We start from the raw sequence: 27400 nt of genomic DNA, 5'->3' as shown, positions 1-27400 counted from the left end.
TTCAGGCAGCTTTTAAGCTCCTCACTCTTGAATATGAGTGGAAACACCAGAATCATCGGACAACTGAGGAAAACCTCCTACAGGGAAGACAGAGATCAAAACAAACAGCCAAAGAAAGAACTGATGGGAGCAGCAAGGACACCGAGTGTATGCACTATAATTAGAATAATGAGGGCAATAGGAGCGGGGCTGTTCCTAAGACAATAACAGAACAATATAGAAAAGGGAAAAATCAGAGACACAAAGGAACTCCTGGGAATTAAGGAGATGACAGCAAAGGTTAAAACGTCTATAGAAGAGATTAATACTGACAAAAATCTCCCAGAAAGTAGGACAAAGAGACAGAGATGGACAGTTGGAGAGGTGAGAAATAAGGGCAGGAGGCTGTGCCCAGCACCCGAAGCACAGCAGCTCCAGAATGAGAGGACAACGGGTAAAGAAACAATACAAACATGACCCCCCCCAGAACTGAAGAGTGCAAGTCTCCTTGTACAAGGACCGGTATATACGAATATCCTGAATAAGACTAAAAGTGCCATGAATACCCAGCATTATGCCCACAACAGGCACACTTCTGAAATTTCAGATTGAGAGAAATAGAGGAGATCCTGAAAGATCTCATTGTGTGTGTGTGTGTGTGTGTGTGCACGTGTGCGCGCGCTAGGATGGGAAGATCACCTATAATGGATAGGACGGTGGACTTCTGCAGAACAGCACTTGATAGTCAGAGACATCGTCATTCTATATTCCTGCTCCAAACCATTCATTAGATATGAGGGTAAGGCATTTTCAGATTCACAAGGACCTGGATATTTTATACAATTGACACTACATAATATACATGATTTCTCAGAATTTACTGGGGAATATTCTCCAAAAGGGGGAAATAAAAAAGGAAAAAAGGATCCAAGAGGCAGAGGAAGCGATACAGTGTAGGGGTGGGGAAAGACGGGGGGCTGGGGGGCTCCTGGGTGAGAGCTGTGAAGGAGGCCAGGTTCAGCTGGAGCAGAAGGGCAGAGGATTCCCAGGGGCAGGTCCCAGGAAAATCAACAGCAGCAGCAGCTGCCAAAATCCAACCAAAGAGAGAACTGGGGAATTACCTTTGCATTGGAAATTAATATTGGAATGCATTTGGGAATCTGTAGGATTGTTTAGTTTCTGTGTATCCTCTGGGGGGGGGGGGCAAAGGATACAGAGAAACTCAACAAGTAAAAGAAGGCCATTAACCCCTCCAGGTACAACAACTGGTTGTCTAAGAAAGGAAGCAGAACCACAGGATACTATGGATCAGTCATCACAATGGCATGCTGATGATTATGGCTTCATCCCAGAATTATGTTATTGCCCTATTGAGAAACGGGAAAAGGGAAAGTGTGGGTGGTTGTATGGGACACCCCAATCCTCATCTATCTTGCAAAGAATTCACCACCTAAAATGGACAAACCAGGAACAAAAGGGCCATTTATTTAGAAATAGAGGTAAGCTCTAGATGAAACAACTACCATCTTGACAGTGGTAAAACTGGTCAGAAAGGAGGTGGGCACATTTTCATCAGAAGCCTTCTAGAAACATTTAACTTCAAAACTATGCAGCATATTATTTTGATAAAACTAAGACTTCTTTTCCTTAGTGTTGGGGAATCAAAGCCAGGACTTCACTTAGGCTAGGGGAGAGTTCTACCACTGAGCTGCACCCCAGCCCCTATAAAAGATAAATCTTTATATTTTAAAATGTGAGTGAAGCAGGTCTTTGAGGAAGCTGGGATAGCAGTTGATTTCACCTGAACAACTTTGATTCTAATATGCTGTGGGAATCGATCCCCAAGAGACAGGGCGGGAGCTGATGGTGTTAAGCTGCTGGGTAAACAGAAGCCTGGGGTAGCTGTGACAGGCCAGGAGGCTGACCCTGTCTCCTGGGCTCTCCAAAGCCTCAGAAGGCCAGGCGGCCATGTGGATGGACAGCCAACAGAAACTCCTCAGGGCTGACTCCAGGTGGCTAACCGGGCTAAGTACTTCCAAGAAGGTGAGCATAGGGCCTTGCAATATCTTTGTTCAAAGAGGAAGACCAAACCTGGAGACATGACAGAGGGTGTTCACATTTAGTGCATTCCCTAAGTGACAGAGCTGGGAAGGGAAGCCGAGTCAGTCCCAGCAAAAGCTAAACTCCCGATCACTCTGCTTCTCGGCTCCCTATTTCTACCTGTTCAACCGCTGGAAACAGGGCACCGCCAGTCACGCTGCTTCCAGGTTCTTTCTCTTGGAGTCCCTCCCTTGAGCTCTCACCAGATTCCATCTCTGGAAAGTTAATCATTCCTGCTCTACCCCCCTCACAGGTTAGGAGGTAACAAATGAATGTAAAAACCATTTTTTGAAAGCCAGGTGCAGTGGCATATGTCTGTAATCCCAGCAGTTCCAGAGGATGAGGCAGGAGGATCGTGAGTTTGAAACCCATCTCAGCAACCTAGTAAGACCCTAAGCACGGTCCACACCCAAAGGACTTAAAAACAGCATACTACAGGGACACAGCCACATCAATGTTTACAGCAGCACAATTCACAATAGCTAAACTATGGAACCAACCTAGATGTCCTTCAGTGGATAAGTGGATAAAAAAAAATGTGGCATATACACAATGGAATATTACTCAGCAATAAAAGAGAATAAAATCATGGCATTTGCAGGTAAATAGATGGTGTTGGAGAAGATAATGGTAAGTGAAGTTAGCCAATCCCTAAAAAACAAATGCCGAATGTTTTCTCTGGTATAAGGTGACTGACTCATAGTGAGGTAGGAAGGGGAGCATAGGAGAAATAGACGAACCCCAGATAGGGCAGAGGGGTGGGAGGGGAAGGGAGGGGGCAGGGGGTTAGCAAGGATGGTGAAATGTGATGGACATCATTATCCAAAGTACATGTATGAAGACACAAATTGGTATGAACATATATTTACAACCCGAGATATGAAAATTGTGCTCTATATGTGTAACAAGAATTACGTTCCACTGTCATTTCAAAAAATAATAACAATAAAGGACCCTAAACAATTTAGTGAGACCCTGTCTCAAAATAAATCATAAAATAAGGTGTGTGTGGGGGTAAGCCCCTGGGTACAAACAACAACAACAACAAAACATTTGTAACCTTATTTATGCAAATGGAACTATTACTTTGACCAGGGGAGGGAGATGGGGGGTCTTGGGATGCTGTTTGGTCTCTGGCATAAACTTTAGAGAAGCTAACCCTGGGTCATTTGTGGTCTCTTGCTTGCCTGACCAAGCTCAAATGAGGATTTTTGAGAAGAGAGTTCTGGGATTCCCGAACGATGTTCACCCTCCACTCAGCAACAGGGATGATGCTGTGGCACTGTGACTTTAAATGTGGCTGACTCGGTAGGCATTTCCCACATGGGAAATCTGAGAATTTCTTCTTTTTAAAAATTGTAAAGAATTCCAGAGTCAGTTCCAGCTCAGGATCTGTGACCTGACAGATGGAACAGCTCCAAAACCGAAAATGTTTCCTCTCGCTTTGACCCAGGTGTCTGCCACCTACAATTGGGACAACTTTCTACTTGCCCAGCTTGGGAGTGATTTCCTGGCTTCAGTGGCTCCCCAGTCATTTCCTTTAGCTCAAGTCTGCCACCTGGTGGACAGTGCTCACTTTTTAATTTCACAACTTTTAAAAAATGTTTTCACATTTAAAAAATTATCAGGTGCTTTTTACAATCTGTGAGGTATCTGCATAGTATTATTATTTCCATTTTATAATGAGAAAATGGGGTGAGAGGAAGGAATTCGTAAGTACCCGGAGCTGCAGTTAGTGTCTTTTTCCTCCATTCAGCAAAAACCAAAAATACTATCGTCTGAGTGTGCTGGGTTGGAGCCCAGTGTTAAGTCCTGGCTCAGCAACTGCCACCAAGTGAGGTGTTTGACAGAATTGAATCTGATCACTGCCAGGCCCTCTGTCACACTGAACGTTTGCACTTGCTGGAACTACTCTGTGCAATGAATGTGCTGATTTATTTCCAGAAGGGGAAGCCAAAGCTGGTACCTCATTTCAACTCTTGGTTTTAAAGTTTGGTGGGTGTTGCAACTCCCCAAACCTGAGTAAGTTACATACAAAAACACAGGCTGCAGGATCTCCTTGGAATCCTTTGAATACCTCCTGTGACCACCTCGCCAACAGCCACACTTGGATTTGAAGTTCTTTGTGCTGCTTGGGTGCTCTCTATTGAAAGGACAGCGTGTCCAGAGGGCAGAGCATGGCCCTGGCTGTGCTATGACCTGGCCACTTCAACCGACTGACTGGTGTTGAGGTGGTGAAACTTTTAAGAAGTGGGGCCTACTGAACAGGAATTAGGTCACAGGGATGTGTGAAGGATGAATGAATTGACACTGGTCTTGCAGAGTGGGTTGGATCTCACAAGGGTGAATCATGAGTCCTCATGAGTGCTGGTTCTTATAAAGTGAGGCCATCTTACATGCTTGGTCTCTTCTGCATGTACCGCACACCACTGTCTCATACATTTCCACTACTGTGATGCCATCCACCATGAGGCCCTCTTCAGAGCTGAGCAGAAGTCAGCACCATGTCTTAAATACCCAGAACTATGAGCTAAGTAAACCTCTCTATATTTTGTAAGTTACACAGTCTCAGGTATTTTGTGATAGCAATGGAAAAATGAATGAAGACAATGTGCATGTTGGGGATAACCAGTGGAATGGGTGTTTACTCTAAACATGTTCTTGAAGTAGTTCTTAACCTAGGTGGGGTCTGCAAGAGAGGGTGTGTGCCAGAAAGGTGGTGGGCATTTGAGGTTATCCAATGAAAAGAAACATTACCAGCGTAGGGGGCATTTGGATGCAGTGCAAGGATTGTCCCACTTAATTACAAGTGTCTTTTGAGTAGACATTTCTCTAAAGATGTATAAATGGGTAATAAGCATGTGAAAAGATGCTCAGTATCACCAGTTATTATCAAAATCACAAAATATTGCTGCTTACCATAAGGATGGCTATTATTTAAGACACACATACACACACACACACACACACACACACACCCCCCAGAAAACAACAAGTGTTGGTGGGATATGGAGAAACTTGAACGCTTGTGCAATGTAGGTGGGAATGTAAACTGGTACACCTTCTATGGAAACTAGTATGACTGTTCCTCAAAAGACGGTAACTATAGTTAAGCAATTTTACTTCTGGGGTCTACCTGCTCCCCAAATTTTAAACAGGGTCTAGGGGAGATATTTGTAGACCTGTGTTCATAGCAACATTGTTCGTGATAGCCAAAAGGTGGAAGAAACCCATACATCTATGGACAAAGGATGATAAACTAAGTGTGGTCTCTATGTGCAATGGGACATTATTCACCCTTAAAAGGGAAGGAAATTCTGACACATGCTACCACATGGATGAACCTTAAGGACCTATGCAAAGTGAAAAAACGTCAGTCACAAAAGGACAAATACTGTATGATTCTACTTATATGAAGTCCTAGAGTGGTCAAATCCATAGAAAAGCAGAGTGGGGGCTGTCAGGGGCAAATGAGAGGGGTAATGGGTCTAGAATAAAGGTGCTTTAATGCCTGAAGTGGTTACCATGGGCTGAGGGTGGAGCTCTGTAGTTGAGCACTGCCTAGTATCTGTGAGGCCCTGGGTTCCAACACTAGTACACCACACAGGTGCGCGCACACACAAACACACATACACACACACACACACACACACACATCCCACAGGTCATGATGGTAAATGTAGGTGTCTATGGCTTCAAGAAAAGAATTGTCTCATGTCTCATGGGAGATAAGCTAATCATCGAAAAAATAGTCAAATGTACATGTATTTGGTTATAAGTTTGTTCATACTTTGGAGAGCCAAGTTCAATACCACATTTGTCCTTCTCATCTAGGTTCTCCTTTGTCTCCATCAATAAGAAGACCTTTAACATCTGGTCGAGGTTAAGGAACACCTTCACGGAGTCAGGAATGGCAATGGGATGAGAAGGGGTCATGTTATTTAGTCGATGGTATTCATTTAATGAAGTTCTCACTTACTTATAGTCATTAAGGTATAAACTACATCTCTGAATCCATAAAGTCACCTTAGGGGAGCAACTTGGTATCTCTAGCTTTGAATGATGCTTTCAGATTTTGAAGGAAAGCTGTGGGGAAGAGTGTTCCTACCTTGTAGATGCAGGACTTGGCATTCAGGAAGAAGAGCTCAATGGTGGCATTGTCCTTCAGGTAGGAGATGCTTTCTATGTAGAACCTGAAAGAGGAGAATGGCACGTGAGCCACAGTGGACCAGAAACCCATGGTTCTCTTGACTGCTGGAGTTGAGGTAAGAAGGTATCGAGTGTTTTTCTCTGATTCTTTTTTTGTGGGCAAACAGTGTTTTTCGTGTCTGTTCCTAGCAGGTCAGATTGGTCAGGCCTGAGGGCCTCCCCAGAGACAAACAATGGGCCCCCTTGCCATCCCTCCCTAAGAGCAGACTGAGTCTCCTTCCACTTTGCCTTCCTTAACCGCTTTCCAATTCTTCATGTTATTTGATTTCATTATATTTTTTTGACCTAATGACCATCGAGATGGATTTTTAAAAAGATGATTTCTTCTGCTTAATCAAATAAGGTGTGTGTGTGTGTGGGGGGGGTTGCGTTTCTCTTTGAAATGCTCCTTATGTGCGTTCCCAAGGGTGGTGAAGTGTGACTTGATTTCTGCACACGCAGAGCACGGTGGTAAGTGTCCTTAGCACTGACATATTAATGCATATTAAGCCAAATGAGAATTGAATTCCTATCAGGATGGAGCCTATGGATTTTTTCAAGATTGAAACATGCTGACATTATTTAAGTTTACATTAAATGTGCCTTTGCATATCGACTTTGGAGTTTATTAAATTCTTTAACTAGATAATGTGCTTGTACTATCTAAGGATCGCATGCTGAGCATATAGGAGCTGGGGTGGTGAAATGATTTAAATGCAGTGTTATCAGAGGGAAAAAGAGTCTTAGTGGGTGCGACAACCCTCAGACTAGACTGGGAAGGCACTGGCTGCTTGGCTCTTAGAAACTGGATGGACCAAAAGAGGTAGTGGGTGAAGGAACTGAATGAGAAGAAACAACCTCTCTGTCTTCTAGTACAGTGCTACAATTTGATGACAAGAATTCTGGGGAGGGGACCAAAGACCAGGAATCTAGTCCCTGCTTTGTATACTTAGGACAAGTCACACAATCTCTCTGGGCTTCTCTTCTCCAGGCTAAAAGAAGAGAGTGGGACTCAGTGGATGCTTCTCCATCTGAGACGTCTCCTGTTTTTTAAATATTGGACACGAATACAAAGGAAGACCACAATAAAACAGCAGCAGCAAACCCAACAAGCCCACATCGTAAAAGGCAAACGAAACATATCCACGGGTTAGGTCAAGACACGCCCACAGTCGAAACCTCTTTTCTGTACCCTAAGTGAACGCTGTCTTCTATCAGTTTCCAAACGTGTGCGGGGGTTGCTGTGATGAATTCAGTATAGACTCATTTAAATGTGTGAGTGGATCTAGTGTAACTTCAGGTATTAGTAGGTCCTCTCAGTCGGCAGACATGAGTAGCATGATCACCATCATGTCAGGGACTGCAGAGTCTCAGAGGATTACAAGATGACCCTCAGGCTTGCAAAGCTGGGAAGGAGAGGACCGACTGATCCTTGGCCACATCACCTCCTGCCCTGGAGCAGCTGTCTACTGCTTTGGAGGCAAGTGCTTTTCAGCTCATGGGGCCCTGAGTAGTAGAGTCTGCACTGGTCTCGGAAGAATCCTCAAGTTCACAACCCTCAGTTCTTGAGTAATGCAGAACTGAAATGAAGTGACAAATTTTACATCTCAAAGTAAAATACGTTCAATTGGATTTAATTATCAAAAATAAACCTGTATCCTTTACAAAGGGCCCTTGACAGGGGGTAGTTAAAATAACAAATTAAGTGGAAAAAAGGAAGGGAAGAGGAAGAGCTCAGGGGCGGGATAAAAATATAGGGCACTGCTTTGAAAATTAAGTCATCACAGATCCTTGAAATTTAGAGTCAAAATTACTATGGTCCACTCCCATGCTCCCAGGACATCAGGATGCTCTGCCGCACACTCTGCCCATGGGCCGGTCATCTTCTGATGACTAGGGTGCCTTCTCACTGGGCTGCCAACTCCTTCAGGGCTGGGGCCAGGTTTGTTCATGTTTGTATCTCAAGCCCAAATACAGCGCCTGGCACAAATATGGGCCTAGTAAGTGGGGGTCAATGCAGACTTTCCACTTTCCCCTCTCCATTCTGCCTTTGGTTGGAGTTCCTACTGGACAGTGAAAAGGGTGATGAAGACAATAAGGAGGGAGAAGAAATAACAAGTGACTTCCAAGTGGTCACCAATCCCAGGTGAGGGGATTTACACCCCAAACAGACCGTCATTACCCCACTGTCCTAGCTCTCACTGGTGACAGAGAAAGTGGTTACAATAGCGACTGACTTAACGTGTCCTAATACCAGAACAGTAGCAGGAGCCTCCCGAGGCTGACAGCAACCTTACTATGATAATAACATTCAGTTTAAATCTGTATGGTCTGAAATCACTTAATTTCCAAAGCAATTCCATTTATCCTACTTGTTTTACTTTGAGAATTCAGTATTGATGACATTCTGGGCACACACTCCCAGCCTCAATTTTCTCTTGAATAGTAGTTTATGAAAACATAACACTTGTCTTTTCCTTTCAACTCTTACAATGGAAAACTCAAACAAGGAGGCCCTGATGATGTCTCTGGAGACAGCACTCACTTCCACCGACCTCCTGCCATCTGGTTTTGAGAGGCAGAGAAGGAAGAGGAAATAACAAGCATATTCTGAGATACAGAAAAAAACCCGCCTCTTGACAGGAAGTGGAGAGAGCTTTCCTGTTAACCTTATCACCAAGACAACCGCCGGGAAAACCCTGGTAGCAACGGACCCGTCATACTCTTATTCAGTAACCTTGGACATTTAACTCATCCTGAACTTTCCATCCGCTCCAGGAAACTGTGGAGGGGAAAAAAAACCTGGAGAAAAAAAAAAAGGTCTGAGATGTCTCCATTCACACACAAGCAGGCACCAGGGAGAGGAGACTTGGGCAAATGGGGAGCGTTCATGGTTTGGATGCAACAGTTTTTGTAAAAATGTGGTTCTTTTCCACACTTTCAGGAGAGCTTTGTCCTTGATCCCCCTCTTGGACAGTAGGTGGCGATGTTGCACTTCCTTTTCCTGGGCGGGGACAGGCCAGAGGCTTCCTCAAGAAGCAGGCTCACAAAGACAAATCTGGGTCTTTGGGTAAACCCAGGGAATTGAAGGCTGGGTCTTAGATGCAGAGGGTCTGCATGCATGGTTTCAAGTTCACTCTGGATTAGCCACGTCTTTATGATACTTTGGCATCTGGGACCTTGCTGACACTAGAGGGGCTGTCCCGCCCAGGGTAGGCCACTTCTTACAGACAGTAAGAACTGCGACTCTCAAGCAACCCACAAAACAAACCACAGTCCACACCTCCCCGCAGCCCCATCAGCTTCATACCCAGGGCCACTATTTGCCTGCCTTGACTACTTCAGGGATAACTAGGGACAATCCCAGAGCCCACTGAACTCGTTCATTCTAGCCAAACCTGAGCCTGCTTACCCCCATCACCTGTTCCTTCCCACAGAAGCCTCAATAAAGCCTGTTACCAGCATTTTCCTCTCTTTCCCTACCCCCAACTACAGGCTCTAGTGCTTCCCCAGGGGGCCCTGCATGTCGTGATGGAGCATGCCCCCTCCTCCTGGGAGCTGTGACAAACTACTTTTTCAACACCAGTCACCTCCTGATCTGTTGTCCTCATGGTACCTGATAAACAACAAAACCTTCATCTTAATGTCGGTTCTTTGATGCATGTAGCAGCACCGAGCCTTGGGGCTTCCTTTTGAGTTGAAGGGAGAAACCCCCTCGACACGAGAGCAAACCTAGCACCAGATGATCCCTGAGCCCCATGAGCCATGTCACACCCCTGCTAGCTCAGATGATCCCCGCCAGAGAATATTTGATCATAGTCTGATGCAGAGAGAAGTCTATGTTCTTTGTCCACGGGTTCAAGCGTATTAAACACCCCATAGGCTCTGCAGCCTTGGGGAGTCTCAGCACCTTGTGGAACTCCTGGAAGCTTCTGACTGTGATGGCTGATCTCTGTCTAGCCAGCTGACATCAGCCTGGTCTCCCCTGCCGTCCCCGCTCCTCCCCTTCCCTCTCACAGCCACCCCTTGGCATTTGGGAATCATTGAATATTTACAGCAAGTGTTAATTAAATGGCCCAGTGATTTCATTGCATAATGAACACAAATGTCATATTTGGAATGCTAACTTGGGGTAGCAGAAAAGAGCAAATGAAAAGCTGTGAGCTTCTACAGCTGAGGACTCTTGGTGTTTAGACTTGCAATGGCCTTTAATATTAACTGGGACACTCAGCAAGTTCTGGTTAACAGCCTCTTCATTTTAGATCTATGCCATCACTATTTTTGTGAGAGACAGGAAGTAGCTACTGCTGTAGCTAGGAGGACATCAGCAATGGGGACACTGACAGTCAAAGCCACAGTGGCTGTAACATCCTCTCTTTCAGATAAAAGCCTCCTGGACTCTCCTCTCGGTCTTTCTTTCCTATTGCTCACTTTAGTTTATTGTTTGTGAAATCAAAGTTGAGGAGGCAAATCTAATCTGTTAATTTTTCTACAAACAGGGTAGATGACCAGGACTTCAGGGATACTTGGTAAAGAACACATGATTAAAGGAACAGCCCTGACATGTGGGAATCATTCTGAGCACAAACTTGTGCCTACAAAAAATCATACACAGATTTCCTTGTGTGTACCTCTATTTTCCTTATTTTTTACTTTGTCTATTACTTAAGCTTGCCTGGTCAATATGAGAGTCATTTTCTCCCATTTTTAGAATTGTCTTATAGCACTAAACGATGGCTATGGGTGAAGGTGTTCTTGGTCATGTATGGGCTGAGGTGACACAAGGGACAATGAGGCTGGACAGCTGGGAGAAGTCAGACTGGACAGAGCTTGCTTAGGCTATGCTCCCCACCTCCCCAAGGATAATGGGAAGCCAGAAAAAATTTGTGAGCAAGGATCAGATGAGAATTCTAGAAAGATGTGCAGGGGAGAATAGGCAGGACCCAAGAGCAGAGGCAAAGCTGAACAAAGAAAGTTGAAGTCCAGGAGAGGTTTATGAGGCCCCAATTGCAGCAGAGAGGGTGTGCATGGAGCACAAGGGAGGGATATAGAGCTCTCTGAGATGCAGAACAACAGGAAATTGTGAGCAGAGCAAAGGGCAAAGGTGAGACAGGATGGGGAAGGTCGAGGAAAATCACCCAATGGGGGCAGAAGCTCTTTTATGGACCCAAATCTCCTCCAAGGTCTGGGACTTGGATGAAGATAGTTTGCCTTACCACTCCTTTGGAAGAAACACCTGTGAGCAGCCCTAGACAGGAACCAAGTTACAAACAGAGAATTTTTCTCAGGCTGAAAATCAAGGTAAAACTGGAGAATATATATGCCCAGGTGGAGAATCTGGCTCCTCTGGCAGAAAACAGACAATTGGTGTTTGGTTGTACTGCTGCTCAGAGAGGTGAAGAATGGGAACTCAGGGCAGTGCCAGGATCCTCTGGCCAGTACCAAGGGGCCAGCTGTCCGGGGGCAGCAGATGAAAGCCTCAGAACAGCAGTGAGGAAGGATGGACAGGAGGACAGGGCAGAGGAAGAGTTTGGAAGCAGAACAGAGAATCCGAGCATGTAAGAATTGGCAGAAGAGGAGCGAGGGAAAGAGTACCTGCAGCCTACGGGAGGCAGTGAACAAAGACCCACAGATCTTTGGGGACCACAGAAGATCTGGGGAAAAGAGAGGAGGAGTGGGCTGGTAATGACACTGGCTTTGGAAGGCTAAATCGGAAGAACTCAGGTGGAATGGTCTAGGAGGGACCCGGACATAGAAACTGAGACCTTCTAGAAAGATCAATTGTCAGACGAAGAGGAGCAGTAATCTTCCAGGAGGTAGCAGAAAGAATAGCAGAGAGCCCCCATCCTCAAATGGGATTTGGAGATGTTTTCTGATGAGTGTTCTGTGAGGTTCCTGCTGGCCACTCAAAAACACGAGTGCCCATGGCAAGAGGGTCATTTCTGGCCGGGGATCAGATAAAATATCTGAGTCTTGTGGTCGCCCTGCTTCCTAGTTCTGTCTTTTGCAAGCAACTGTTATATGTTCGCAGCTTCCCACTGTGTCCTCTGGATTGACATGAAACAACCTGTACTACCTGGGGGACCATCACCTCTGTCACCAATCTCAGTGTCCCAGGCTGTCCTGCGAGGGTCTAGTTCTCCAAACCCACCAGGAACTCATCTCTTTTCAGACACTCGGGAAAAAATAACTAACATGCAGCAAAGCCCAGTATTTTCTTGACTAACACTGAAGAAAAGTACCAGAAAGAGAAACATTTTTTTTTTCTAAGAAGGAGGGAACCCCACTTTATTCCATTGTTTAGTATAAATGACTTTTTTTTTTTTTTAAGACATGAAGTCATTTGCTGGTTGTTTATTTTCTGGTACAAGCAGAAAACATGGGACTTCACAGAAGGTTCAGTTGCCCTGGCTTATCATGCATTGGTTAAGGCTAGTTTTGCATCCTGTAAGAGAAAGCAAACCAAAGGGATGTCTGGAGTCACAGCTGTGCATTTGATCCATCTTAAACACTTTAAATTTGAATCCCCTGTTTTTTAGTAGAATTGTTTCTAAGGAGAACCTTTCCATGATCCTTGCCCAGTCAGGACTATGTGCCCTCTGTAAAAGTTTGTGGTGATACCAGTTTAAACAACAACAACAACAATAAACAAACATAAGGAATACTAGTAAAGAAGGAGAATAAAGGAGAGAAGAGAGACTGGAAAGAGTAAGGACTGGGGACTGAAATGGGGCACGTTAAACCCATACATGTATGATTATGTCAAAACCCCCCACTAGTATGTATAATTAAAATGACCTAATAAAAGCATAATACCTCACTTGGACATTATACCTTTGTTTTTATGTGGTGCTGAGGATGGAACCCAGTGCCTTGCATGTGCTGGGTGAGTGTTCTACCACTGAACACAACCCTAGCCCTAGTAAAAGCATTTTTTAAAAGTTTATGATAGCCTGGTTCTCCTAATAATTTTGCTAAAGTGATGTGAAAAGTTAAAAACTTGAATATGTACTGTACATGGTATTAAATCGTGAGCTGGTGGGACTTATGGGACAGCTTATCAGCATCTGAACATACTGATACTTACTACCCTGCTAATGAAAATTTGCCTCTGGATTTGAAGCTGGAAAATTCCTGGAATAACTGTTGAAAAACAGAATCAAAATACGTGGCTTTTTAGATTTTCACTTCCTATGTGAAGAATCGTGTGCAAATTGAAATGTCTGTGTACACCGTCTGACGTTCAATACAACCTTTATGGAAATTATGGAAAAAACAGGAGGATGGGGGAGGCTGATGCACAGTAAGGTATTTATCCTCCTGGCATTACAGGTTAATGAACTGCTTCAATTCAACTCCAGCCTTGCCCATCACCACCTGCCCCTCCCGGCGTAACTTGCTTTTTTATGGTTACTTTTCCATTAATCTGAGAAACTGTAGGCACCACTAAAGAGAACATGGCATTGAAATCATTCCCATCAGCAATGGAAATGGCTAAGATTAGCTCTGATATGTCCACAGCTGTTAAACAAATCAAAAAGGCATTAAATGCAAGTTTGAATTGACTCTGCCAGCTGAGGTAAAGTCATCCACTTCAGTCTGTTAAATGGACCCTTTAACTCTTGGGCTCTTCTAATGCCGTTTGTGGATTCAGGGTGGTTATATGGAAAACTGCAATCCTGACCCAGTTCTTTAGGAGGAAACTAATTGAATCCTCCTTGTGAATGTCTGTTAGCATAGAAGAGAACACAGATTCAGTGGACTGGGTGGAAGAGATGGTATCTGAAAACTGGGGTGTGGCTCATTTGTACAACACTTGTCTGGCATGTGGGAGGCCCTGGGCTGGAGCCCCAGCACAAGAAAACCAAACCAAACCCAAAACCCCTCAGTGCTTCGCACTAGTGTTGCCACTTTCTAGACAGAAAGGGCCTGTGGCTCCACAGACCAGGTGCTCAGAGCTGTTGGTCTGGGAGCTTGGAGTCGGACTTTGCCCCCTTCTAGCTTCCCACAGCCTGCTGCAAACAGAGGCATCAGTCCTGCGTCTTCAGACTCTGCAAATGTTAACTCTGAAAGCACTGTATCACAAAAACCGTTTCCTCTGCACTCATTAAATAAAACGTCTTAGACTAGTGAACAGAAAATGCCAACCATTTCTGACATTTTATTGTGCTTTCTCCTCCCTTGCCACAGCATACACTGACCTGTGTTTTGCTGCTGGTTTTAATTAGTCCTCTTTGGGATAGGGAAAAAAAAAAAAAAAAACTCAAGAGGCTCAAGTGGCATTTGTGATAGAAGGGAAGAAAACCATGACTTTTATTATGGAGCTCCTAACTGCCACCAAAAGAGTTCCGGACACATGCTGTGAGGGACTCGGTTTAGTATGAGATACACGACCCCTCTCCCCACACCCCTAAAAAACGACAAAAGAAAGCTTTGATCGTTATTCCACAAACGCATCCATCCGCTGGGAACGGAGCTACACTACAACCTTTATCCTTAGTGACGCACAAGGCAAGCTTGCACCCACCCTCCTCTGAGCCACTTCATCCTTCCACACTTTTCTGACAAAGACAGAGAAGCCAAAGTGTGAATACCAGGTGTACGTACCTGACACAAAAGTACAAAACCACGGGTCCTGACTTTTTAGGGAAGTCGTGCTCCAGTACTCTTCGATCTAGTTGAAGCCAGTTTAGGTGTCCCCTGAGGAAAACAGAGACAAGTTGGTTAGGGCTCCGCACGTGGCAGCAGTGTTCTGGGTGAGGGTGCATGTGGCTCACATAGGGTGGGCAGTCCCCTCGCTGCTAGCACCTAAGTAATGGAAGAACCAAAGGAATTATCCAGTGCTAGTGCATCTGGGACCTGACGGGGCCACCAGATCCGGGCGGGGTGAGGCAGTGGGAGGCGGGGCCACAGGTAAGGGGCGGGGCGAGATAGTGGGAGGCGGGGCCACAGGTAAGGGGTGGGGTGAGGCAGTGGGAGGCGGGGCCACATGTAAGGGGCGGGGCGAGACAGTGGGAGGCGGGGCTTGCTGCCTACAAACTCATTCGGTCCTGATTTCCTCTCCCCCACTGCCTTTGTTCCTGAAGGACTCAAAGCTCACTTGACAGATCCATTAGCAATCCTCACACATCCTGGGGTTAAAAGTGCTCTGTAGATCGTTTATTAAAAAATGAAACTTACACCTACCATAGGAGCTAACCACGCCACTCCTTGATATTCATCCCAAATGAAAGCATTTGTCCATCAAACACAGTATAGGTGCCTTATGCAAATATTCAGAGACTTAACTGTCTCTTCAAAGACATCATATTTGAAGAGATACTAAAACAGTCCCAAACTCAAAACAACCGCATGTTTGCCAAAAAGGGAGTGTGTAGATGAATCATGATACACTCACATGATGGAATACTATGCAGCAATGAAGAGCGTGTTGTTGCTATATGCAACTACATGGGTGATATTCAAAAAAACTATGCTGAGTGTAAGAAGTCTGATTTTAAAAAAGTGTAGACTCTTATGATTCCATTTAAGTAAACCTCTAGAAAACACAAACTAATTGGCAGTGACCACAGAGGTTGCCTGGGGGTGGTATTGATGAGTGAATGACATGTCCACTGCCTTCCTGGTGCGGACAGTTCCATGGATGTGGATATATGTCTAAACTTATTCAATTGTATACTTTAATATATGTAGTTATTGTATGTCAGTTGTAGTTCATTAAAGCTATTTAAAAAGTGAAACACAGAGATACATGGTGATACACAGATCCTTCTGAGACAGACATTCAATGACTCGTTCCATAATTAATTATGTAATTACTATTAGCAGTAAGACCGTGCATTATGAGGACATATATGTAGTCTGGGGATTGGAGAAGCACTTCCTGGTTTTCGAGCTAAAACTGGAAGAAAGAGCATAAGTGGCCTGGTGAAGGGGAAGGGAAATCACTTTCTAGGCTGAGGGACTAACATGCGCAAAGGTGGGAAGGAACCAGTATTTGTAAGGGGTGGGGTTGAGAGGTCCTCGGAAGCATGATGTGAAGATTGGTCTTTGGACTCCCTCTTTTAATTAAGCCAACACCTGTAGCAATGGGGATGCCATTTGGATCTGCCACAAAGTAGAGTCCACCTGAGGGACTCAGGCTTCTATCTCTTCCTAGGAATCTCCATTTGGGGAACAAAACAAAACAAACAGATAATTAGGACTAGAAGAAGGGTCAGGCTGACCTCTGACCCTTCTGGCTCCCTTCCTGGGCACGCCTCCATGGCTGTGCTTTCCAGTCTACATTTATTTTCCTAACATAATTTTTACATCTGAAAAATGTCAGGAGACCTATCTCAGAAGGTCAAGTGCATGTCTGATCAACTGGAAGGTGTCAGGAAAATTATCTGAGGATGAGAAGCTACAGCCACTCACTTCCTGTCTCTGAAAATGTCCCCCAAACTCTCAGAGTCTTTTCTCTGTGGCTGAGCCTCTGGTGAGTGGCCATGGGTGTATTTGAGGCCAGTTGCTTCTCCTGACTGGAGCTGGAGGCTCTCCCTTCATCCTCTTAAATCCACGTTAACCACAATTCAAGCCCGAGTTCAGTGAAGTGAAGACTTCGTTGATTGTCTGCTATGGTTTGGATCTTAAATGCCGCCCAAAGTCTCATGCTCTACAGGTGTGGTCACCTGGAGAGGTCATTTGGGAGGTAGTGGAACCTTTAAGAGGAGGGGCTTAGGGGAAGGAAGTTAGGTCCTGAGGGAGTGTTGTGGAGGGGGATCCTCTGACCCCTGTTCTTTCCTCTCTTTCTTGGCTTTCCTCTGCCCCCATGAGGTGAGCAGCTGTGCTGTATCATATGCTCCCTGAACCCCGATGTTCGGCCTCACCACAGGCCCAAGGCAGCAGAGTCCAACAACCATGGACCAAAACCTCTGAACCTGTGAGCCAAAATAAGCCTTCCCTCCTTTTATATTGTCTTTGACACAGTGACAGAAAGCTGATTAACACGTTGCCTAAGCCCAGGTTCTTTTTAAACTTCTCCAGAGCTTTTGGTTTGTGTCATCTACAAGGCTTTCAGCTTACTCTTGTATAATTAGTCATGCTGAAAAATACAACTTGACTCTCCAACTAGGTTCTAAGTGTTCCCATTTAAAAGAAAAAAAGAAGAAAGAAAGAAACCCTCACCCAAAACCTAGCACAGTGCCTGGTGAATATTCAGGTTTCTAAAGATGTATTTGCTCATTAACTGAAGGACTCCCTACAAGAACAATCCCTTCAATGTCTGTGTCATCTCACAGATTTCTTTCTTTCTTTCTTTTGCATGATATCATTTATATTAGCACAGATTCCTTGTTGGAGGGTCTAGTAGGAATAGCCTTTGCATGAGCCTCACAAGGGAAATCTTGGACTCACCCATAGACTAGAATGATACAGAAGCACAGTGACTTTTCTCTAGTGCACAACTCAAGGCAGAAGGAAGACTTGGGGCAGAAAGTTCCACACACGCATCTGAGACCAGCCAATGGTCCAGGCTTGGGAAATCCTCAGCACACCCACAGCACATGACTGACTACATAAGTTGCCAGGGACTAGACAGGGATGTCTGGGGACTGCCATTCACAAGGCAAAGAACCTCAAGGTGGGGATGTGTTGCCTGAGGAACCAGAGACCCAGGTGTCATTGGATACCTTCCTGTTGGTTTTGCTCACTGCTCGTCCTTCATCTGTGTTAACAGATTCCCCTGCTAAGATTTTATTCCCCACATTAAACTCTTGAAAAGATCCACTTTTTTTTAGCAATGAATTTATTTACTGAAAATTCCTTTGTTCCTGGCTGTGTATTGGTTTAGAATTTATGAAGCAATTAAATGACCAGAAACTAACACACACACACACACACACACACACACACACAAAAGGATACAAAACAAAGAGAACAAAGGAGTGGAAATCACCCTAAAGTGAACAGTTAATATCTGAGGAAAAAACTTGACCAAATTGTGTTGTGTGCATGTTTGATATTTAACAATGAATCCCCATTGATATGAATGATTGATTGTGATACACCAATAAAAAAATGACCTTCCCTTTGGGCTGGGATTGTGGCTTAGTGGTAGAGCACCGGCTTAGCACAGGAGGGACCCGGGTTTGATTCTCAGCACCACATAAAAAAATAAAAAAATAAAGGCATTTCTCTCCCCCCGCCCCAAATGACTTCCTTTCTCCACTTCCACTATTTCAACTCTCCAACCTCAATTCTGTGAGCACCTTCCCAGCTCAGGTAGCAGATGGAGAGGCCACTTCCTCAATACCCATCTTTGGAGCTCGGGAGGAAGGAAGTCGGCCCCTCTGGAAAGTCTGTAAAAGTCTCTCTGATGAATAAATAGCTAACAATGTTTAGCTATTTATTATGACAAAGGGAAAGACTGAGGGACAAGTGGACTCATCTAAGGCCCTTTTAGGGTGATTGTCCACTATTTGGAAAAAGCTAAAAGATGTGTTAGAAAGTAATGTAGAGACCACAATTCTGGGGCCACTGGTTTTGACGGCAGTCAGACTTGTTAAAATACTGTTTTCTGCTCATTCTATTGGGTATGAAGTCTCAATTCCTACACTGTGGAGGGCTGCTGTTTCCTCCCTAGAGAGGGCTTTTTCTGTCCTATTGAACAGCTTCCAGTCCGATATCTAGGGCTCCCTTCAAATCCCCATTTGTTTCCCTTTGAGTTAGGCTGGGATGAAGAACAAAGAGGCGAAGAGGCACTTCCTTTGCCCAATTTAACTAAGAGACTCTGGAAGGCTTGGTTTTCATGATTCCCATTGATTTTTTCATTTGAGAATGCACATTAGTGTCTTTGCCAATAACAAAACAAAACAAAAAAAATAAAATATAAAAGGTGCCCCAGCAGATGCTCAAAGCATTTTTGTTATCACCTCATTGATAACGATCTTCAAAGTGATCAAGATATTGTTCATTTAGTTATGGCTATCGTAAGTCAAACTATTGGGTCAGTAATAAATATGCAATTGCTTCCGGGCAATAGAAATTGGACGCATTTATTTAGCAGATTGCTTTTAGCTACTACCTATAATACAAATAGATTTTTAGGTCAAGTGCTGACACCTTCAATAAAGATGGCCTCCGGGAGCTGTGTTTATAGAGTTTCTGGAGGGTGGAGGTGCGTGATAAGTCTATCTGCACCAATCCCTTCTCAGGACCTGGGGGGAGAATGCTACTGTGCACTTTTTACTGTAGAAAGGTTATTTCATGTAGAATGAGCTTTTACAGAAAGCCAAAGCAAGGATGTGAAATTCTTAACAATGACACTGGATGGAGGTGTGGGGGGGCGCCCCTCAAATGCAAGAATGTTTAGCTATTTATGTCATTAAGGACAGCCCAGGGATACCAATTTAGCTAGAAACCCTCAAATAACAGAGGAATATCAAAGTAGAATGTGTTCTGGGGAGACCAGATTACTAAATCACGGACTCCTGGTTTAATTGGAATTTCTGGTATAATTTTTTTATTTATTGAGGAATTGTTGGCTTCATTATGTTGTCTTAAGGCTGTTTTAAATGTTCTCTATAACATTTCTTACACTGTGTCTTATTAATTACCTCTTAAACTACAAACAGGCTCAACAAAGGCCAGTTACATCTGTCTCTCCAGTGGGTAATAGTGAAAGTTAAACAAATTACATGTTAAGAACTCGAATGCAGGGCTGGGATTGTGGTTCAGTGGTAGAGTGCTTCCCTAGCACGGGTGAGGCCCTGGGTTCGATCCTCAGCACCACATAAAAATAAATTAATTAATTAAAGATATTGTGTCCAGCTACAACTAAAAAAATAAATATTTTTTAAAAAAGAAGATGAAATGCTTCAGCTTTACATTATGCCCCACAGATCCATATTCTTATAGGTTCAGTGACTGCCACCAGGTATAGACACTGCTTTTGCCCTGAAGAAATGGTTGCATATGAAGAACTCTAGGCTTACCAGGCCCAGGCCACGGGCTACTCAATATCATCCTTACTGAGAAAAAAAAAAATGAGGAGAAAGCTGGGGTCCTTGAGCCCTTCTCAGATTGACCATTGTTCTTTATTTTTCTTGGGTATAAACAGAAAGACTCACTCACGCTCAGGTACTTCTCTGATTACAAAATACATGTTGCTGCTGTTTGCTGTAGTATCTGACAGCTCAGCGCTGTTCTCGGAGGTAGTCATGAATGCTGAATGTCAAGTTCCCGGAGTAGTACTGCAACCCAGGCACGGAGGCTGCAGCCATTGACTGCCTCCTGTCTCCCACACAGGAGTTAATGAATGGAAACCTCAAACCCATTTCTAAATAAATTACATTCCCAGAGACGCTGCTGCTCATTCTGTCTTCCACAATTGGAAAATTGCTTTTGTACTTTATTTTTAAATTGTAGATAAGCTTGTGGCCAGGAATACTCATCAACTAGAACCTTTGTGGATACCCTGGGCAATGCCAATCATGGTTCCATTTAAGTAGAGACAAAGATGTAAGGGCAATGCACAATAGGCACGCCCCCAGGAACTGGCATTCCCGGCATTGGTCTACAGACGCATTTCCAACAAGTTGGTTCATTTTAGATCTTGATATCTGGGGAAATCTGACTCCCCAAACAGTACCAATCAGGTGATTCCATTAACTGAGACATAAGATGCAAAAAAAAAAAAAAAAAATCATGAATTGATTTCCTTAGAGGTTCTTAAACTAGGCTCCTGGCTTCAGGGTGTCTGTGACCCTTCTTAAAATTTAAGCCAAAATTTCATGCATAAACTTTTGTGGGAGAGAAAGAATGTAACTTCTTAACAAATTTCAAAGGGATCTATGATGAAATAGTAGGTTAGGAACTATTCATTTTCTTAATTGGCATGTGAAAATGTATTCTAACTGTACTTGGCTTTTAAGATATACAATAATAGCTAACCAAGTTTTTCTCTTTCCCCCTCAAATTTCTAAATACCTCTTAAAGTGTTTTTGGTTTTTTTTTTTCATAGATACTTATCACATTAAATGAGTAATTCAGGAATTTATGACTGGAGATTAAATTAAAACATATTATGGCAATCAGTATTTCAACTTGGGGTGTGTTTGAGTATTTCTGCTAACTACTCTAAGAGTCATTTTAGTTATGAAGTCTGTCACAAGGCAATTTCTAAATAAATAAATAAAACATGAGTGTTAAAGCAGCAATGGGTATACTTCATAAATAAAATGTAAAAATGACTTTCTCTAAATGGTGCACAGCTATGTTTGATCAATGAAAATCTCAGTTACGCTGTTTGTATGCATGGGAACGCGGAATCTGAACATTAGAGCTGGTTCTCAAACCTTTAGGAATGGAGCCTTAGAAGGGAGATGGTCTACAACTTTGCAGGCCCCTAGGATATTGGCCCCCAGGATTCAAAGTTTTAGTAGAATCATCTTCTCTTCTTGGATCTGGATGAAGGCAGAGGAGGAAGTAGACTCTCTCTTTAGAATAGGGGTTTTAAGTTTGGCTGCACATTAGAAACAACACTCAGGCCAGGCCCAGACCCATTATATCAGAATGGCTGGGGCTAGTTCCAGGAACTGGTGTATTGTCAAAAGTCCTAGGTGATCCCCATGTGTTGCCAAGGTTGAGAACCATGACTCAAGCAATATATAAATAAGTATTTTAAGACTGATTTAATACAGAGCTCTTTGTTTTTGTTTTTCCCACATTTTTTAATTGTGCATTATAGTTGTATATACTGATGGGATTTGCTGTCCTGTATTTATCCATACCCACAATTCACAATATCACAATAGAATTTGGCCAGTGTTACTCCCCAGCACTTTCCCTTTCCCTCACCATCTCCTATCTCCTGGTCTCTTTCCTCTACTCATCTCCCTTTGACTTTCATGAGATCTTCCTCCACCTTTCTTTACCTGTTTCCTGTCTAGTTTCTGCATAGATGAGAAAACATATGACCCTCAACCTTAGGAATTTGACTTACTTATCATAATGATCCCCAGTTCCATCTATTTTCCTGCAAATAACATAATTTCATTTTTCTTTGTGGCAGAATAAAACTCCATTGTGTATATATACCACATTTTCTTTATCCATTGATCCACTGATGGACACCTAGGCTGGTTCCATAGTTTGGCTATTATGGATTGTGCTGCTATAAACATGGGTATGCACATATCACGGTAGTAAGATGACCTTAATTTTTCAGGGTAAATATTGAGAAGTGATATACCTGGATCATATGGTGTTTCCATGTGTAGTCTTTTGAGAAAAATCCACACTGATTTCCACAGTGTTTATACTAATTTACAATCCCATCAACAGTTGTACCAGGCCCTTTGTTTCAGAATGCTTTAAAGGCTGCCCAATGTCCTGTGTGTACATCATCACAGCTCAGATCATCAACAGATGACCACCAGAACCTCTGTTTATTGGGACAGAGTTAATAAAAATAAAAGGAGGCTAAATGCAATTAAATCCTAGAACAATAAAAGAAATTCATGGAAAAACTGGTAAATCTGAATATCTGTGTTTTATTAACAATATGTTAATTCCTTAGCTTTTGATAGGTTAAACAAGTAACATGATTGATAAGATGCCAACACACAGGAAAAGTGGGTAGAGGGTACACAGGAATGTCCTGTACTATATTTTGCAACTCTTCTATAATACTAATTATTTCAAAGTAAAAAATACAAAATCATAATAAAAAAGAGAAGGAAGAGCTAGCTGCAAAATTGCTGATTCCTAACATTATTAAACATTTATGGGTATAAACTCTTTCACCATATACTCAGACACTTCATTAATGAATATAACTTGTGGGGTGAGAGAAGCTTAAAGGAACTTCCAATTTCCTGTCTGTGTTCTGTTTTATGCATCTTTCCTCAGGTCCCATCCAGATTCCATAAAACGTCATCAAGAGCAGTTAATATAGAAAGAATCACTGACAGTATTTGGCCAAGGAGTCACATAGTCCGCTAGAAATCCTACTCTGAGGAATGAAAATGTTGCATTTGTTCAGTATTTTACAGTTTGCAAGCACTTTCCAAGTGTTAACCTTGCTTGATTTGCACAGGAACATAGCAAATACATGTGGCACACCACAGCTGTCACAAAGGGCCACACTTCTGCTGCATTTTATTATGAAACAGAGTGTAGTCTGCTCATAAATCACACACGCACACACACGCATACACACCTCATGGTCCACATGCACAGTCTGAAACAGCATTAAAAGATCTCATGTTAGCCTTGCGTGGCACGTGGAGGTCGGGCTGGGGACATACTCTCTTGGCATTGCCAGCCCAGACCAGGTCACACGCACAGGCACAATTTTGTGGGGGCAGCTCTTGTTCTTCTCTTTCCTACCAGGAAAAGGGGAAAAGTTCACATCAACAAAGAGGCCCCAGAGGTGTGTGTGGGCCGAGGCATTGTCAGGCATGATGGACTGTGCTTGAGTCAGGGCTGTCCCCCGGAACCATGGGTTCTGTCTCCCTGTGCCAGCCCCTCAGAGGTGCTGCCTCTTCATTTCCTCTGGGCTTCTTGACACTTGCCCTTTCTCCTCCAGTGCGTCAGGTGACTCTGCTAGTTCCTGTTCAGGAACCATCTGCCAGCTCCACCTATTTCCCGCTGATCCCCTGTGGGCTGCCTGCGGCCACTCTTGCCATTGCTCAAGTGGCCCACTCAGATCTGGCGGGATGGGATGGAGGTGGCTGCATCTTCTCTAGACTCTCCGGAAGGACGGTTTCCACCCTCTGCCAGCTATGCACTAGAGGGAGTACAAGACTTTTCTTTGTGCTCTCTTCTCTTCCGGGAGAAAGAAGAGTGACATTCCACCTTCCGGCTGATGCTATTGAAGCAGTGGTCTGAAACATTCAACTGACCGCTTCTAACTCTTTGGCCAGGAGCACATGCTCATTCTTTGATTCTTGTTGACTCAAAAGGTTAGTCTGATTGGGACATGTCTAGAGTTCATGCAATCTCTGAGTTGAGTAAACTTACTTGGGAAGCGGGAACAATGAGGATATGATTAATTGAAATTTAGGATTTCCTTCTAATCAGTGAACAGTATGAAAAGCAATTTAAGGGGCTTAACGTGATTCTCAAGAGAAAAGGGAGAAAACATGTGCATTTGTGAAAGTAATTGTTTTAGAGGTATAGTTGCTTAAAAGCATATATTCTAGGGTTTTTTCTTTTTCCTTTTTTTAATTACCTGCTGGCTGCTCTTTTGCACAGGCCCTGCCTTCTCACAGCTGCACTTACTTGGCCAGGGCAATCCCTCTAGACCAGGGCTACCTTCCTTCCTGACTCGTTCCCTGGGGCCTAGGCCCCTGTAAGGTCTTGTCCAGCCTCTATCCTAACCCTGATCTGGGCATTGTAGGGAATCAGCTTCATAATTTAAAGATGCAGAGGAGTGTGCATGTATGTATACTTGGATACACACAGAGGAAAGAGAACTATGAAACACCTGCATAGAATAAAAATAACATTTTTTGTGTGGGAATTCAGGCAGGTATCCACTGCACTCTTTAAACAGTACACTGAGAAGAAAATTGAAATTTTAGTAAAGATATTCCTTCCTTAGATTGCAAAACACCACTTCACGGAGCTGAAAGACTGTTGAAAGCAAATCTACTTTTCACCAGATGTGAGTGATCTGAATTTTTAATTTTTATATTCCGTTTCAGCTCAGTGAAACTGCTCAGATATTCTTCCTTTTGAATTTATCATCATATTTACTTCCTGTTATTGTTATTCCAATACAAGAGAGAAATGTTTAATTTCCAGAAGTTTTCACTTAACTTTCAAGAAAACCAAAACCATACAGATATACTTTTTTAAAAGTAAGCTTTTTTTTTTAAAGTAAACATTTTGGTCTGAACACAAACCTTCTTGATTTTAAGAGCGAGTTTACCTAATAACTTGGTAATATTGGCACCACCCTAATTATATTCCTTGACTGTTCCAGGCATGATCACAAGGCTTTTGAAATTCAGATGATGAACTTGGATTGACCCCAGACCACAGGACCCAAGCATCTTGCCTCTGATTTCACTTGCCTCTGATTTCACTGCTCACCGCTGGGGCTGGCAATGTCAGGTTCTGCCCCTGTGATGAGGATTGTCGGGGGTTGGGGGGCTCAGGGCAGCACTTACGTCTCATCCGTGAATGCTATTCCAAAGTATTCCTTCTCCTTCAGGTTGAAGTGAGATGCCACGAGGTCAAGAAGCTCCTTGGCCAAAAGCTTGGGCTGGGGGGAGAATACAAAAGGAAAAGGGTTAAGTGACCCAGGACGAGATGACTTTTCCTGAAACATGCAACCTCAGATTTCTAACATTCATTTTCAACAGAATGTCTCAAAGCTCGAGCCCTGTAAATAAGTGTGAATGATCTTTACAAAACCCAAAGGAATAGACAGTGAGGATTCTGTTGAGCAGACAGCTAAATGAAGGGTCCTCATGAGATGGAGATAATGTCTTGTTTCCTAGTAGTTTTGTGCTATTGACGAATGGCAATTGTGCTTTGGCTGGACTGTCAAACCTGGTGACACATTTTTTTTTTTTTTAAACAGAGAGAGAGAGAGAGAGAATTTTAATATTTATTTTTTAGTTTTCGGTGGACACAACATCTTTGTTTGTATGTGGTGCTGAGGATCGAACCCAGCGCCCTGCACATGCCAGGTGAACGCACTACCGCTTGAGCCACATCCCCAGCCCCCTTTCCCACATTTTATGCTGAACTGGCAGAAAGATGCTTTATTAGAAAAAAGTATCCTATTTAACAAATATTTATCTACAGATGCCCCTGTACTTACGGTGAGGTTACTCATAAGTTGAAAATATTAAGTCAGAAATATATTTACAACCCCTACCCTATTAAGCATCAGAACTCTGCAACACAGTGCACTGTGAGTGCTGGAGATTGTTCCCCCCATGATCATGTGGCTGACTGGGAGCTGCCACTGCCCAGTGACCTGAGAGAGGACCTCATTTCACCAGCCTGGGGAAAAAGATCCAAATTCAAAATTCAAAGTGTGGTTTCTGCTGAATGCATATTGCTTTTGTACCATTGTGAAGTCCCCGAATCACAGGTTGAGTCATCCTAAGTCAGACTGTCAGTACTTGCTAGGTGGCAGGCACTATTCTAAGCACTGTAGAACTACCAGTGGCTTCAATCCTCATCACAGCCTGTGACATCATCCATTGCACACGGAGAAAATGGCCCCCAGAGATCAAGTCAGGATGTTTGTCTCTTTGCTGCCTTCCTCCACCAGCCTCAATGGCCATCGGTTTGCCAGTGAAAACCATTGAACTGACCAGTGTGGGTTTGAAGCTCTGGTGGTACTTCCTTCCTAGAAGACAGAAATCAGCAGGAGAATCCATCCTGATAAACCAACACCCGTTAACTTCTGTTCCCTCTCCATTTTGAAAAGGTGAAAGAGCAACCTCTGAACCAATAGGGAATTTAAGGTTTTATGTCAGGCACTCCTTTATTTATAGAAAAAATCCTCCCCTGGGGGAATACAGAGGGACATGCATGGCACATCTCAGAACATCACTGATGGATTACAAAGTAAATGAAAATGGGAACTCTTGAAGCTTCCAACAAACGTGCTGTGGGCTGCTGCTGACTCTGCTGCCAACATTGTTTGCCCCCAGAAGGTGTTTGGTTGCCCATTTTCAAGGCATTTAATATTTCAGTTGGGGGCAGGGGATGTGGCTCAAGGGGTAGCGCGCTCGCCTGGCATGCGTGCGGCCCAGGTTCGATTCTCAGCACCACATACAAACAAAGATGTTGTGTCCGCCAAAAACTAAAAAAAAATAAATAAATAAATATTAAAAAATTTTCTCTCTCACTCTCTCTCTCTCACTCTATCTTAAAAAAAAATATTTCAGTTGTGAGCCAGGCTTGGTGGCACACGTCTGTAATCCCAGCAGCTCAGGGGACCGAGGCAGCAAGATTGCAAGTTCAAAGCCAGCTTCAGCAACTTAGCGAGACCCTAAGCAATTTATCAAGTTCCTGTCTCGAAATAAAAATTAAAAAGGGCTAGGAATGTGGCTCAGTGGTTGAGCACCCCTGGGCTCAATGCCCAGTAACTGGGGCAGTGTGGCTGCTTTTAAAATGGTGGAAC

The 27400-nt window shown here is 43.6% G+C and overlaps 1 protein-coding gene across 3 annotated transcripts in view; it reads right to left on the bottom strand.

The window, feature by feature from the left end:
• Positions 1-27400, bottom strand: part of Frmd4a (FERM domain containing 4A) — a 288498-nt gene that overhangs the window by 104822 nt on the left and 156276 nt on the right. For all 3 annotated transcript variants that reach the window (XM_071599955.1, XM_027928637.2, XM_071599956.1), the window contains exons 3-5: positions 25425-25519; positions 14875-14967; positions 6188-6272 (exon numbers count right to left, since the gene is read on the bottom strand). In XM_071599955.1, the coding sequence (XP_071456056.1) occupies positions 6188-6272; positions 14875-14967; positions 25425-25519 (273 nt within the window). The remainder of the gene's footprint in view (positions 1-6187; positions 6273-14874; positions 14968-25424; positions 25520-27400) is intronic.

This window comes from Marmota flaviventris, chromosome 12, assembly GCF_047511675.1.
Source record: "Marmota flaviventris isolate mMarFla1 chromosome 12, mMarFla1.hap1, whole genome shotgun sequence".
Classification (NCBI taxonomy): Eukaryota; Metazoa; Chordata; class Mammalia; order Rodentia; family Sciuridae; genus Marmota; species Marmota flaviventris.
This window is presented reverse-complemented; position numbering and strand designations above follow the sequence as displayed.